The following is a 16,068-nucleotide window of genomic DNA, read 5'->3' on the forward strand; positions in this document are numbered from 1 at the left end:
ATTTGCCCAATATTGCAGAGCCTTGAACTTGAAGTTTAGACAGAAGGCCCAACTCTTCTCACTCCTAATATAGCTCTCTTTCTAAGTACACCATATCACTTTGCAATTCTACATGTTCTGGCAAGTTTATTTTTCTTATAATTTTATATGAAATATATTTTTGTATAAGTTGTAATAATATAATTATGTAGCTGCTCTATAATTTTGAGGACATATACTTCAGTGAAAACTAAAGTTTGCTACTGAAAACATCCTTAACTTTGCCTTTTGAATTTACACATTCAGATTAATAACTAAGCATATGTAAATCCTCAAATCATTGTTTCAAAATTTCCGGACATATGGTACTATAAGAGTCATTGCATCAGAACAACCAGTCCTTGATAACAATTTAAAAATCTGGACACATTCACAGGAAAATAAATAATAATGTACCCTTTCACTGAATGGCCATAATCTGCCATGAAATAAACCACAAAATAAGACTGTTTTCATAGAATATTAGAAGTAGCCACATGCCAATGGAAAAAAGCTTGGTAATTATGCCTTCAAACAGGACTTTTGCAGAAAGTTATTTGCTTGGGAAGCAAGAAAATGCTGTCAGATTCTCATTATCAACTGATTCCTGTTTCTTCTATCACATTCCAAATCCCATTAAAATTGGGTTAACATAATTATTTGACATTGGAAACAGTATATCTCCTCTAAGTAGAAAAGATGTGTGGCTTGAAGTCAAGCTTAGAAATAATATATTGCTCTAAAAATAAGGTTTGTGACTTACAAGACATATGGTGAATCTTCATGAAGTCAGGGAGAGAAGAGGAGTTGTCATGAAATGTGCTCCATTAGAATTGCCAGGGGGACAGACTGTACTTTCCCACTAACAAATGTCCCTTTTTTAATGTGGTTGCCCCTGTATTTTCTTATTACATGCACAGTCCTCTCACTTTTTCCCTGTGAATATGTGAAATACTTCCTATTTTGAATTCCCAGAATTTATGTTTCTGTTTACTTATTAGAACTCAAAAGGTATATTGTATACCCAGTGCATATAAAAATGGAATTTAAAAAAAAACATGCTAGAAAGGAGAAAATAATTCTACCCTTGGGGGTGGAGCCTGCTTGATCTGAGAAAGGCTCCACAGAGGAATTTACATTTCAGTAGGGTCTTGATCGGTGAGAAGGTACTTGAAGAGCTAACAAGAGAAGTAAGACTTTGTTTTCTGATGTGGCTAAAGCAAAGTGTTCTAGGGAATGGATAGAAATAGAGAAATGGATAGAAATAGAGAGGTAAAACTAGCCTGTAAATGATTTCAAACACCATGCAAGGGATTTCAGTCATTATGCTCTTATCAGTCACAGTAGACACTTCTGGTTTAATTAAAATATTTTTAAATGTTTACTAAAGTAATACACGCACAAGACTTAATAATCTAATGGTATAGAAGGACTTAAATGAGCAAACCATAGTCATCTTCCCCACTCTTAAGAACTCCCATTTTAACTCATTTAAGCCGATTGTCACTATCAATAAATTTGTTAATTTAGGACACTATCCATGGACTTTCTGCCAAGGCAGAAGAGGATTTAGCTAACTCATACCAAATCTACTGCTTCCTTAATTCCCCCCAATGTGATTATTTTCAGCTCCTATATTTCTTACCATTGTAACTTTAAGGAATATATTTACTGTTTATTTCCTTTTCATCAACTCTATAAAGTAACTCTTGACTCTTTGCCATGCAAAAGGAGTGTCCCAGCACTTCTATTTTTCCCCCTTAGTTTTCTTCCCTCCTTGAAGTCTACTTTATCTGACATTAATATAGGCACTTCTGCTTATTTTTAATTAATATTTGCTCAATATATCTTTTTCCATCCTTTTACTTTCAACTTGCCTATATTGTCATATTTGGAGTTTCTTGTAGACAGCATATAGTTGCATCATGGTTTTTTTCCCACAAATTTTTATTTCTTCAACAGGAGTATGTAGAATATTAGGTAGAATAATATGCTTTACGACATTAATTGAGAATCAGGTTGTGATATATTTTGTTTTACTGTGCTAATGAGGGTTCAGTGGAAAGGATAATGAATAGGATTTTTTTTTAATTGAAGTATAGTTGAATTACAATGTGTTAATTACTGCTGTACAGCAAAGTGACCTGGTTATACATATATATATACACATCCTTTTTCATATTCTTTTCCATTTTGGTTTATCACAGGATATTAAATATACTTCCCTGTGCTATACAGTGGGACCTTGTTGTTAGCTGCAGCATGTTTTTTTAAATTCACTCTGCTAATCTGTCTTTTAATTGGTGAACTTAGATCCTTTACATTCAAGGTAATTATCATTATGTTGGAGCTTAAGTCTGCCATTTTAATTCTTGTTTTCTGTTTGTTCTGTTTTTCACTTCTTTTTTCTTGTTCCTATCTTCCTGTAGGTTACTTGAATATTTTTAGAACTTCATTTTATAGATAGTTTTTGAGTGTAACTCTTATATAGCTTTTTAGTGATCGTTCTAGGTATAATATTATATATACATAACTTATTACAGTCTAGTGGTGTCATCATTTTACCAGTTCAATTGAAGTTTAGAAACCTTACCTTTCTTTATATGACTTTACTCTCCCTCATTTATACTATAATAGTCTTATATCCTCTACGCCCTATATCAGACAGCATTATAATTTTTGCTTCAATCATCAGCCATAATTTAGAAAATCCGAAGGAAAGTCTATATTATACTGTATTTACCCATATTTTTGCATACCATGTTCTTTCTTCCTTCTGGATGTTCTACCATTCCTTCTTTTATCATTTCCTTTCTGTTTAGAGAACGTCTTTTAGCCATTCTTTTAAGGTAGATCTGCTGGCAAAATTTCTTAGTTTTCTTACATCTGAGAATATCTTGATTCACCCTTCATTCTTGGAGGATATTTTTGCTGAATATAAAATTCTGGGTTGACGGTTCTTTTCCTTCAGTGCTTGAAAGATGCTGTGCCACTTCTTTCTGGATTCTATGGTTTTCCTTTTTTTTTTTTTTTTTAGTATTTTTTTTATTGTGATAAAATACACGTAACATAAAATTTACCATTTTAAGTATTTTTAACTGTAAAATTCAGTGGCATTAAGTACATTCACAATGTTGTATAACCAACACCACTATCCATTTCCAAAACTTACCAATTAGACAATAACTCCCCATTCTCCCCTGCCCCAGCCCCTAGTAATCACTATTCTCCTTTCTGTCTCTGTGAATCTGCATATTCCAGGTACTTCATATAAGTGGAATTATACAACAGTCATCCTTTTGTGTCTGGCTTATTTCACTTAGCATAGTGTTTTCAGGGTTCATCCATGTAGTAGCATGTATCAGAACTCCAATCCTTTTTAAGGATAAATAACATTTCATTGTATGTATATACCACATTTGTTTATAAATTCATCTGTTGATCAACATTTGGGGTGTTTACACCTTTTAGCTATTGTGAATAATGTTGCTATGAACATTGCTGTACAAGTATCTGATTGAGTCACTGCTTTTAAATTCATTTGGATATATACCTAGAAGTAGAATTGCTAAATCATATGGTGATTCTTTTTAATTTTTTGAGGAACTGCCAAACCATTTTCCACAGTAGCTACACCATTTTACATTCCCAGAAGCAATGTACAAGAGTTCCAATTTCTCCACATCCTCACCAACACTTGTTATTTTCTGGTTTTTTATAGTAGCCAACTAAATGAGTGTGAAGTACTACCTCACTGTAGTTTTCATTTGCATTTCCTTAATGATTAGTGATGGTGAATGTTTTTTTCATGTGCTTTTTGGCCATTTGTATATCTTCTTGGGAGAAATGTCTACTCAAGTCCATTGCCCATTTTTTTAGATGGCTTGCTTATTTTTTTGTTCTTAGGTTGTAGGAGATCTTTAATACTCTGGATGTTAATTCCTGATTGGATATATGATTTGTAAATATTTTCTTCCATTCTGTGGGTTGTCTTTTTACTTTCTTGATAATGTCCTCTAACACACAAAATTTTTAATTTTGACTAAGTTCAATTTAACTATTTTTTCTCTCATTGCCTGTGCATTTTTTGTCATATATAAGAAATCATCATCAAATTCAATGTCATGGAGATTGTCTCCAGTGCTTTCTTCAAAGAGTTTTATAGTTTTAGCTCTTACATTTATGTCTTGGATCCATTTTGAGTTAGTTTTTGTATATGGTGTAAGGCAAGGGTCCAAATTCATTTTCTTGCATGTAAATTTGTTGTTGTTTTTTTGCTTTTTTTTTTTAATGTTTCTGTTGGGGAACAAGAACTTGAAGCTTCCTAGTTTGCAATCTTGCTGACATCCTTCTGGATTCCATGGTTTCTGATGAGAAATCAACTGTCGTTCAAATTATTTTTCCCCATAGGTAAGGTCTTGTTTCTGTCTGACTGCTTTCAAGATTTTTGTTTTCTTTTCTTTTGCTTTAGTTTTCAGAAATTTGAGCATGACATGCCTTGGTTTGAATTTGTTTGGTTATCTTGTTTGGAATTCATTCAGCCTCTTGAATCTGTAGGTTTATGTCTTTTGCCACTTTGGGGAAGTTTTCAGCCATTATTTCTTTGAGTCCTTTTTCAGTACTGCCCTTTTTCTCCTTTCCTACAGGACTCCAATGACATGAATGTTAGATCTTTTGTTTTTGTGCCACAGGTCCCTGAGGCTCTGTTCTTTTTTTGTTTTGTTTAAGTCTATTTCCTCTTTGTTGTTCAGATTTGGTAATTTCTATTATACTATCTTTCTTTTTTTTTTGATTATTATTTTTGCCTGTGTTGGGTCTCTGTTGCTGCCTGCAGGCTTTCTCTAGTCGTGGTGAGCAGGGGCTACCCTTCGTTGTGGTGCACGGGCTTCTCATTGTGGTGGCTTCTCTTGTTTCGGAGCACAGGCTCTAGGTGCACGGGCTTCAGTAGTCATGGTGCATGGGCTCAGTAGTTGTGGCTCATGGGCTCTAGAGCGCAGGCTCAGTAGTTGTCGCGCACAGGCTTAGTTGCTCTGCGGCATGTGGGATCTTCCCAGACCAGGGACCGAACCCATGTCCCCTGCATTGGCAGGCAGATTCTTAACCACTGCGCCACCAGGGAAGCCCCTATGCTATCTGTCAATTCATTGATTCTTTCCTGAGTCACCTCCATTCTGCTGTTTCACCTCTACATTGAATTTTTATTCCAGTTATTGTATTGAGTTCCTAAATTTCATGTTTCTTTTTTGTCTTCTATTTCTTTGCTGAGCTTTTCTATTTTTTCATATATTTCAAGTGTGTTTTTAATTGTTTATTGAAGCTTTTTAATGATGGCTGCTTTAAAATCTTTGTCAGAAAATTCTAACATTTCTGTTATCTTGTTGTTGGCATTTATTGATTGTCTTTTTCCATGCACTTGGAGATTTTAACGGGTCTTAGTATGACAGGTGAATTTCAATTGAAATCTGGACATTTTGGGTATTATGTTATGGGCCTCTGGATCTTATATAAACCTTTGTTTTTAGTTGTGACACCACTCCAAAAGAGGAAGCAGGGGTGTGGCCCTCTTTCAGCCAGGTGTTGTAAAAGTCCAGGTTCCCCACTCAACCTTCATTGACACCTGAAAGTGGGGCTTCTCATTACTGTTGGACCATGGTTGGAGTTCTGACTTTCCTACAGACTTCCACGAATACCTCCCAGGCTGGGAGGGGTAGAAGTGTTTCATTACTTAAGCTCACCATTTGGACTCTGCTGACATCATGGGATGCGAGGTGGTATCATTATTGCTGGGCAGTGATCAAAGTCTTTACTCTCCACAAGGACTCCTCCAACACCACTACAGCAGAGAAGGGGATACTCTGTTACTGCTGGGTGGAAGAAGCAATCCATGTTCCTCTGACACTGGAAGTGGGGTGGGGGAGATCATTACTGCCTGGCAAGGATGAAAGACCCAGTTCCACTTTGGCATTCTCTGAAACCACCATGGCAGGGATGTTGGAGTGCCTTGCTATACCCTGGCAAATTTAAAGAAGTCTAGGTGCACCTTTGCTGGCAAAGGTGGGGGTGGGGTTCAGTTTTCCGTGTGGTGTTTGGCTGGAGTAGAGTGGTTACTGTCTCAATGTTTTCTGCCTTCCTAGGCTGCCCCTTTCCTGGTCATTTAACTAGAGAACTCAGGCTTTTCTTGGGACTCTTTTGTCTGTGCCTTTGGTGTTTCCAGGTTGCTAGCTTCTTCAGCTCTAACTCTGTGATGAACAAAAAATAAACAACCTGGGGAACTCACCACTGTGTCATTCCTTGGGTCTGAGTTCCCTTGCTTGTCTTCTTTCTTCTCTTTACCTTTCAAAGTCTTCTTATGTTTGTTTTATATATACTGTCTAGGGTTTTTAGTTGTATTTAGTGGGAGGACTAGGGAAATGTACCTCTCCTTGGTCTTTCTGTAAGTAGAAGCGCCCCTCCTTAAATTATAAACATAAATCAGATCATGTTTCTGACCTGCTTACAAGTCTTAAAGGTTTTTCACTGCACTCCAAGCTAGTTACCACATGGACTTAGAAGACCCTGTTTTTTCCAACTCCAGCCTATTTCTCTAGCCTCTTTCATGCCCTCGCCCATTCACTATGATTCACGCTGACTTCCTTTCTGTTCCTCAATCACATCAAACTCTTTATTGCCCCAGGGACTTTACAAATGCTTTTACCTCTCCCTTGAATGAGTTATTTCTGATCTTGGCCTGCCTGTATTTTTTGTATATCTCAACACTGTGCCTAAAAGTCACCTACTCAGAGAAGTCTTCTCTGATCACTGTAAGGAGTTTCCTCTCTCCCTTGCTGCAGTTGTTCTCTATCACTACACTTTGTACATTTCATGCCAGTATTTTTCATGATTTGCATTTATATATACATATTTTGTTTGCTTATGAGTGTATTGTATGTTTTCCACTAGATTGTAAACTTCACAGGCTCAGAAGCCATATTCATTATATTCACTAGTTTATCCATGGTGCTTAGCCAAGTCCCTGGTATACAGTAACCATTTAATAAAGGTCTGCTGAATGAATGAATGGAGACAAAACATTATACAATGTACAAATTACATTGCCATTTTATAATCTAGAAAGATGCTTATTTATTTATTTGGTATGCATTCATATTTTCATATTGTGAAATACACCAAAAACACTTTTGTTTGTCTCTGTCATTTTGCTTGCTACCTTATGTCAAAACTATCTATCTGTATGCTTTGTTTTGTTTATAGGATTCAAGGACAGCTACCATGTTTTACTCATTTTTGTATCTATATTCCTTAGCACATGGCCTATACCGAGTAGATGCTCATGATGAAAAATCAATAAATGATAGCTTCTGCAATGTGCTACAAAGTATTTGAAATAGTTCCTAAGAGACACTAAACAAACCAAAATATTTTCATTACTTAGATGACCCAAATAACTAAGTTTCCTTTCAAAATCAAGAAAATGTCAAAAGCAGTGACAAACTTACATGCCTCTCTCTCTTTCTGGATACAGTTCTTGGTCAGTGGGAATAAATGATTTTTTCCACTTGGTATGAGCATCCTTAATTTTCCAATCTTCCTAGAAGTAAATAAGACCCATTTGAGAAAAAATGACAATATCTATGGAGAAAGAAAGAAATCTTCTTTTCCCACTCCCCATCTTTATTCCTCTGTAGTCTGTCAATTATTAGCCAAGGACCAAACAATTTGTCTCCTACCTTAAGTACTTTTTATGTTTAAAATTTTTGATTTATAGATCTGTATTAATTTATAAATAGAATCTCTGAACTTATCTAGCACCAATTTTGCCAGTTCACATTTGCAACTACAAATAAGACTGCTAAATGTTCAGATGAAAATGGACCTAACATCTTGAATATGAGGGAATTCCCTAAGAGCTAGATGTTTTGTAAATAAATAATGTTAAAGCTCAGAAGAAAGGGTTTAGATCAGGGTTTTGTTTTTATCCTGCCATATTAACACAGAGTGTTTCTTTCATTAGTTATGGGGTTATCTTAGGGAGCCCCAATGATTGAAGCAAATGCAGTCTTTTCAAATTTGAAATCCAGCTCCTGCTGCTGCTGTTGCTGCTGATTTACTAGGCCAGGGCTGGACTGGCCTAGTTTATCCAGGCAGAGGTTCAGCAGAACTCACTCCTTTTGGGAGTATTTATGGACTTCCGAGATCAGATCTGTGCCAAGTGGTCAAGCAGTACCTAAGCAGCAGCGTGGTGGCAGCTGCTAGATTGGTTTATCACACCTCCATAGATTCAGCCTGTAAGGCAAAAATGACCCCAAATGAATTTAGAAAGTTTATTATTTACACAGACAGCAACACAATATCAGCATGGTGTCAACTCCCCATGTCCCTAGTCCCACAGGATGATACCAAACTGGAGGGGCCAGATGATAGATGATACAAGTGGTGGGTCACTCTGTCATTGAGGAGCCAACTCTAAACTATAGCTGAATGGTTCTTTAGTCTGAAGCTGTACCTGAAGCTGCTGTGAGATGGCAAGTCCCACGCCTCATTGGAACCAGGGTGGCAGATAAGAAATGGACTTGGGATAGCTCCTCACAGGATCATCTTGCCATGTTCCAGGAAAGATCACAGGGCATTTTGCCATGACATGTGTCAGACTGGTTGAGCCTTGCATACACAGCCTATGCAGAGATGTGCAAGATGACCAGAGTGCCATGGTAAAGCTGTTCTCCTATAATCTGATGAGGAGGTGAGGATTTCAAAGTCAGCCTAGTTAAAAGGGCCATCATTCTATAAGTGGTGAAAGTATAATCAGATAAGAGTAGGGATCATCAATAGCTCCTGGGATTTCATCAGAAAATAGTATTGCAAGTGGTAGTGGTAAACTGAAGAATTGTTACCATTCATCATGGAGCCATCTGAATAAGATATACACCTAGGTGGGTTATGAGGAAGAAGAAAAACCAACTTGTGAAAAAGTTGATGGCGTATATACCAAGCCTTCCCATTTTGACATCTGGTTCTTCCACAGGTATCAATAAGGCCACAAAGGATATCTAAACTGACAGAAACACCAGATTTTTCTTCTCAGTTCTTACTGGAACATCATTTTTGCATTTCACACAATTTTGCACTCTTTTCTATCTGAAACTTTTTTCATTGGGTTTCCATGACACTGCATTCTCTTGGTTCTCCTTATAATTTTTTTCTCTTTCTCTTCTGTGGGCTTCCTCCATGGGCATCTCACACTCTCCTGGTCCTCATTCATATTCTTGTTTTAGTAGTGACTTTCAAGTCTCTATCTTCAGCCCTTATATGTGAATGCAGAAACTGCCTACTGGAAAACCCTTCTCAGCTGTCCCATGGGTATCTCATGTTTAGAGTGTCCACAAGAGAATATCTCAGATCACTTTCCTCTTCCAAATCCACTTTTATTTTTTATTTTAGATGGAGAAGAAATAATTTACCCATTCACCAAAGCTAGAATCATGCAAATCATTCTTGATATTGCTCTTTTCCTAACCTTTCATATCCAATCAACCACCAAGTTCTCCTGAATATTTATTAAATTCATCCCCTTCTCTCCATCCTCACCTCCACTCATCTATTTCTGACCCAAGACATCTCTTCATTGGTCTATTGCTACATCCTTCAAACTGACTTCTCCCTCCATCCTGTCCCTCTCAAATCTGTGCTCTCCATGGCTGTCAGTCAACATAAAACATAAATATATAAATATGACCAAGTCACTTTATTGCTTAAAATCCTTATATGGCTCTATCTTTTTAGGTTACCTTTTAGTTTGAATTTTTCCCCCTGATCTGGCTATTGCCCACCCCTCCCACCTCATCTCCCGTTACCTCTTGCTTTGCTTTTCAACTCCAGCCATCCAGGCACCTCTACATAGTGCTCTATAACTGCTCACACATATAGTCTTCCTCCCAGTTGTTAGGTACCCTTCTGTGCATAGTACAGGGCACATCTATCATTGCACTTATCACATTATCCTATTAAATTAATTGTGAATGTTTCTGTTTCCCCTACCAATCTGTGAGCATCTTGGTCAACTCTGCATTCACAAAATCAAGCTCATTTTTCTGATTAAAGTATACAACTTGGGCCACCACATTGGTAGTGTTCAAAAAATGTTTATTTAACAATAAGTTTATATGTTTTTCATTAAGGGCTGCTAAGTGCACCAGAAACTTCCCTGGTGGGCTAGGGCTAGTTAAGAAAACTAGGTTTCCTAATCTTAGGTGGGCTCTGGGATTTTTATTAGATTGTGATTAATAAAAATCTAACAGCAGGGAATACCTGGAAAGAGCCCTACAAAAAACCCTATTGGGATAACTTCAACTCCAGCCAATTTTTCTTCACTCAGAGATGACTGTTGTGAATCTTGGTCTGGAAAGGACATGGCTTGATTTAATACAGTTTACCCTTGAGGCAGAACAGCAAAGAAAGGATTCTACTAATTTAATTATAGTCTCAGGGTGCTTCTCCCTGATAATCTAAAGGGAGGTTTGGCCCAGAGAAGCACACTTGAAGGCCCATTTACAGTTAAAGATCTCTTCCTACTTGCTTCTCTGACTATTGGAGGCATAGACAGATTGCTATCAGAGGCTTTAGCTCTTTACTCATAGCTATTAGTTGAATTATACTACAAGAAAATAAAAACATTGTTCCAGAAATTTTGCTTAACTTTCTCTGGAGCAAGTTTTATATACTGTTCCTGAGAATAACTTGTATCTTGTTTAATCACTACTAGTCTTATCAGAATTGCCTAGCTCATTTTTCTGATCAAGGTATACAACTGGGCCAGCACAGAACACCTGCTTTTAGAATTATAGGAAAGGTTTGGGCAAAACTAAGTGGAAAAAAGAGGGCTCCCATCCCTTCCTATCTTTTAGGACAGGGACGACCCACACAGCTGTTCTGTGTTGTCACTTCTCACTAATCATTCAAAAATGAAAGATAAAAGAGAGAAAAAAATTTCTGATAATATATTAATCATTAAAAAAGCAAGAAATCTAAACATTAAACAGAGAGCTATAGCAAAAACACAATCTAAGCAAACTGGGACAATCACCAGAAAGGGCTCTGCAAGACATTTTGTCTAAATGTTAAATAACTAAAAAACATTAAAATATGTCTTGCCTGGCAAGTCTGAGGTCTGATGCAGAGCAAGCTTCTTAGCAGAAGAAATAGGAAGTGAAGATTAAGGCCCCTATAAAAATAATCTAGGTTAGAAATCTTTAACTTGCAGCTCCAGAAGAAACATTCACATTATTTACTCCTGTCTTTGGCCCCAAAGAGACAAAGGCTTTAGGCTCCTTCCCCATCTGCCCTCATCCCTAAGAGTCAGAGCCATTGAGCACCTAGATTCTAGTCAGAGAACCTTTGTAAATTTCATATCTGAAGTACTTAGACTCATTACATATACTACAAAATCTTAACTGAAAATATTTTGGTCAAGAGATTTTAATTTTGTATTGAACTCTAGAAGGTCTAAAAGACAAAACAAACAAAACTATAACAATTGGGTTAAATGATGATTTAAAGTGGTTTATTTTTTATTTTTTTTAATTAATTAATTAATTAATTGGCTGCATTGGGTCTTCGTTGCTGCGGGCAGGCTTTCTCTAGTTGCGGCGAGCGGGGGCTACTCTTCGTTGCAGTATGCGGGCTTCTCATTGTGGTGGCTTCTCTTGCTGCGGAGCACGGGCTCTAGGCACGTGGGCTTCAGTAGTTGTGGCATGCAGGCTCAGTAGTTGTGGCTCGTTAAAGTGGTTTATTTTGATATGGTTGCAAACATCTCACAAGTTCTACGTCTCCAATTAATCAGTTTAATATTTCTCCTTTGCCTGCTTCCAAAAAGAATCCAAGTCTGCTTCCAAAGAATTAGTTTGGCTTTTATATCTAGACTGTTGAAGTATGTGTCACATATCATTTAGTGCACTGTTTTGATATGTAGTTTATGATAACATACCTTTTCCCCTAATCTTTGAGATTTGTTCATTAAGAGAAGGCAAAACTAAGAGGTTGAAGTTTGTATGTAATAACGTTATACTAACAAAAATGGGTCAAGACATTAACATTGTGAATAATAGGCAAAAAAATATAAAAGCCAGTTTATTTGCAAAGTTGTGGAAAGAAAAATGCAGGAACGATTTACCTGAGTCATTTGGAGTTAAGAATAAAAGAGTGAAGGCAAAGATGATTTAATCATTTTATTTTTCTTCTCCCCAAATCAAGACTATCTGAGTGAAGTCAGTTGTGTTCTTAACAAACTAAGTGAAATAATTAATGCCTATTATACTGTCAAAATCTAAGGCAAATTTTTGATATTTTGTATGTTTTGTAGGGGAAACCTCAGGGAGGAGGACTTGGGAAAAATACCTCAGGCCTTGGTGAACGCTATTAGATAGTATAACCCCACACTCACATTTTGGCTCAGTCATTCCTAGTTTTTACAATTACTTTTCTAATAGTTATCTCAGGTGATTATATTAAATAAATTCCTTACTGTAACATATATAGGAGGAGAACATGTACAACTTAATTCTGTGACGTAATTCTCAAAATCCTCTTTCTCTAGGACTGTTTTTTCCATCTTCTTTGGTACTGGTCTTTCATGAAATACGTATCTTTTATTTTTACCACATCCTGGTGTTTGGCATTTGTTTTGATACTCCATTCATTATGCAAACAATATCTCACTTTAAGCTTGCTTGCAATATGACGTAGTCTGGTTGCTTGTCATACAAGCACAGTCAGGATATACTGTTTGGTGTTTCAGCCAAATTTCTTCACTTCCTATATTCTCACAGTGGGTACCGCACAGGCACACTCATGGTGACTCTTAGCCTCCTTTGTAGTTAACTTTCTGATGAGACATATTCAGTTAACTTTCAATAGACCTTCACCTTCCAAAGTACTGTTCATTTTGGGACACTGATACAAACCGTTTTACTAGTTTTAAAAGTCATATTCTGGAATCACCTTAACTTGGTACTACAATCATGCATCATGACCTCAAATTACTTAACCTCTTTAAGCTTTACTCATTAACTTATTCAACATTTATTGAACTATGTGTAATAATAGGCTCTGGGGATAGGAAGTGAATGTGATAGCCAAGAGTTTCTCATCTGTAAAACGTGGCTAATGATAGAGCTGTTTTGAGGATAAAATATATGTAAAGTACTTAGCACAGTGCTCAATAAGTGTTCATTGTTATTATTAGCAGTATTATTTTGATCAAATTACTTTTAACATCTCCCTGTGACTGTAACCTCTAATGATTCACAATGCATCCATTCCATTACGTTTCTGAACATAAAGCTACTCCATAAAGTACTGATGCTGGAATTGATCTTTTCTAGAAATATTGATGCAATGTTCCGAGAACACTGGAATGTAGGCACTCCAAGATACAATACCTTTCACACCTGGTCAGCCAAGAAAAAAACTGTAAATCACAACCACGGTCTGGATTATGAAAGGAAAGTGCTATACCTGTACCGTCTGAGTGTAGACTTGTCTAGATAATCTTCTACATTTCTTTCCAAAATCTCTCATATACTTTTAAGTTTGTATTATTAGAAAAATAAACAACAAGCCTACAGACAGGCCATCTTAAGTTTTACTTGTTGTGTATCACTAGCCTGAAAAGATCAAAAATATTTTTACTGTGGTTTCAGCTTTTTGTGGGGGGGCGGGGGCAGGTGGGGGTGATGTCAACTCATGTTAGTTGAGAAAAGTGGCAGTTCTGCATCCCATGCAATTGAACTAGAGAAAATGGGTTACTGCAAGAACTGGCAAATCCTATTGCCATTATTGCAATGGTTATAGAAATAAAGTGAGTTTCTCTTTTACTCAGTGGAACTATTTAAGAATGACAAAGAGAAAACATCTACAACAGTGGCAGAGACTTTGCGTCCAAACATTCTAGGATGAATTATTTGTCGTTTAAATCGAGCCTCATTAGGCAAACTGTCTGTTTTACTAAGGACTGCACAGGAGCCTGTGTAAGATTTCGGAAGAACTGGAGTTTTGAAGAACCATGTTGTTTACACTTTGTCACTCATTTTCAAGCCCAGTGTTACCCTTCAGTTCTTATACAAGAATATCTGAAAACAAAAGGACATCCTCTAAAATGGGCACTGGGTGCTCTGAGCGTCAGAAGAGTTGGCCGAAAACCCGACACCAAGCCCTTCAAAAGGCACGTGGGGCCGAACCTCCCTCGGAATCGCCGCGGCCGGCGCTCGAAGGCTCCAGGCTCCGCGCCTGACTTCCCAGGGCCGGTGCAGCACCGGGGGCGGTCCGACAGCACCGGCCCTCCTGCCTCGTCATCGCTGCGTTTCTGGCTGGCGGAGCCCGGTCCCCGTCCGCGGCATTCCACGCCTCCGTCTCCGCGGGCGTGCGCGGGGCTCGGGAATCACCTCGGGAGCCCACTCAGCAGCGTGGAGGGCGGGCGCGAGGAAAGCCCGGGCTCCCGCTGTAACCCCCGCACTCAGCGGCGTCCCCCACCCCTCGGCGGCGGGGCCGCAGGTACCTCCTCAGCCGCCTCAGCAGTCGGCGCTCAACTGGTGGGCAGCCCGTCCCGCCGCCGCCACGTCCGCTCAGAGGCCCTTCGGAGCCGCGCTCCCGCCGCCGGCACCTGACTGACTGACTGACTGGCTGACCGACCGACCCGAAGCTGGAACCCGCGCCGCCGCCGCGGCCGCCGCCGCCGCGCACGCGCTCCTCGCCCGCCTCCGTCCCGGGGCGGCCCGCAGGGCGGGAACGCGACGCTACGAGCCGCCCGCACCTGCCTGACTGACAGGCAGACCCCGGTATCGGGCCTCGTGCCGGCGCGCGCACGCGCACGCGCCTGGCGCGGCTGCCGTCGGCCCCGGGGGCGGGACCGCGCGGCAACGAGCGGGCGGGGGGCTCGTGGTGCGCGCGCCCCGCACCCGAGGGCTGCGGAGAGATATTTTGGGTGGCAGGAGGCCCCTCGTCATTTCCGCCGGGCTGCTGGTCGTGCCGGGGGCTTCACTCTCGCGCACGAGGCGAACGGGCAAGTTGGCTGCGGGCGTGTGGCGGCAGCTCCTTCCCTTAGCGCTGCGACCCTCGGCAGTGCAAGCCATGAACTGAAGCCCCGAGGGACGGAGACCCGAGCGGAGTTGCGGAGCCACGGCAGCAGCCGCCGCCTCAGCGGGGAGCGAGCAGACCCGGCGCGGAGCCGCGACCCCGGCGCCTTTCCCTCCCCGTCGCCGCTCCCACCGCTGCAGCCGCGAGACTCGACACACAAAAGCCGCCTTCTCCACGCCGCCCGCCCAGCGAGGCAGCGGCCAGCGAGGGACCCCACCTGAGGGCGGCTCGGGCTGCTGAGTTCGTTTTGTGTCTGAGCTCCGAGCTCCGCGCCGCGCGCGGAACCGACCCTGTGCTCATGGCTCTGATCATGGAACCGGTGAGCAAATGGTCTCCGAGTCAAGTAGTGGACTGGATGAAAGGTAATGCCCGCTGTGCGGAGGGCGAGGCGGCCCTGGGGCTCGGGGTCCCGGCGCGCGGGAGGGAAGGGGCGCCCGCCGCGGCCGAGCCCGCCATCGGGGCTGCAGCCGGCTGATCGTGGGGCGCCGAGGGCGGCGGGGGACCTCCAGGGCTGACGGGGGCTCGGGATCCCGGTCTCCTATTGTCTCCAGTCAGTGGCTTCCCAGCCGGAGAGGGGCGCGGAGAGCGCGGGGGTGGCCGGGGCGACCCGATGGGAGGCTGGGAGCCGGACGGTGGAATCCCTGTCAGTCTTTCCGGCTCCTAGCTCCCCTTGGTGCCCCCAGGGAGGACGTGTCGACCCTACTTTCTCCCCTCAGGGAGGAGCCCCCAGGGACGGTCGCCCGTTCCCCGGCCCCTTTGTTCCTGGGAATCCTGACGCCCCCTTGGCGGCCGCCCCTGCCAAGTGCCTTTTCTTGCGCCAACTCTCCCTGCAACTTTTAAGCCCACATAATGGTGTCAGGACGCGGCCGCCGGGATTTGGACCCGGGGAGCTCCCCCTCTTCCCCAGGTTGGGCTGAGGATGCT

At 40.9% G+C, this 16,068-nt stretch overlaps 2 protein-coding genes across 6 annotated transcripts in view; one reads left to right on the plus strand and one right to left on the minus strand.

Annotated features, from left to right (window-relative positions):
* Positions 1-6,839: 6,839 nt before the first annotated feature.
* On the minus strand, positions 6,840-15,444 carry LOC309652784 (uncharacterized protein; the record flags this gene model as incomplete). The annotated part of the gene is made up of 3 exons (XM_082446773.1): positions 6,840-7,606; positions 14,567-15,043; positions 15,362-15,444. 3 exons carry the CDS (start codon positions 15,442-15,444, stop codon positions 7,447-7,449), a joined length of 720 nt encoding a protein of 239 aa, XP_082302899.1. The 3' UTR covers positions 6,840-7,446.
* Positions 14,981-16,068, plus strand: part of CNKSR2 (connector enhancer of kinase suppressor of Ras 2) — a 258,934-nt gene continuing 257,846 nt past the window's right edge. For 2 of the 5 annotated variants that reach the window (XM_082446965.1, XM_082446966.1), the window contains exon 1: positions 14,982-15,506. In XM_082446965.1, coding sequence (XP_082303091.1) covers positions 15,443-15,506 — 64 coding nt within the window. In that variant the 5' untranslated portion in view covers positions 14,982-15,442. Of the gene's footprint in view, positions 15,507-16,068 lie in introns of all 5 variants that reach the window. The other 3 variants (XM_082446967.1, XM_082446968.1, XM_082446969.1) reach the window with 2 other exon arrangements.

The sequence above is a fragment of the Balaenoptera physalus genome (genome assembly GCF_965194825.1).
Source record: "Balaenoptera physalus genome assembly, chromosome: X".
NCBI lineage: Eukaryota > Metazoa > Chordata > Mammalia > Artiodactyla > Balaenopteridae > Balaenoptera > Balaenoptera physalus.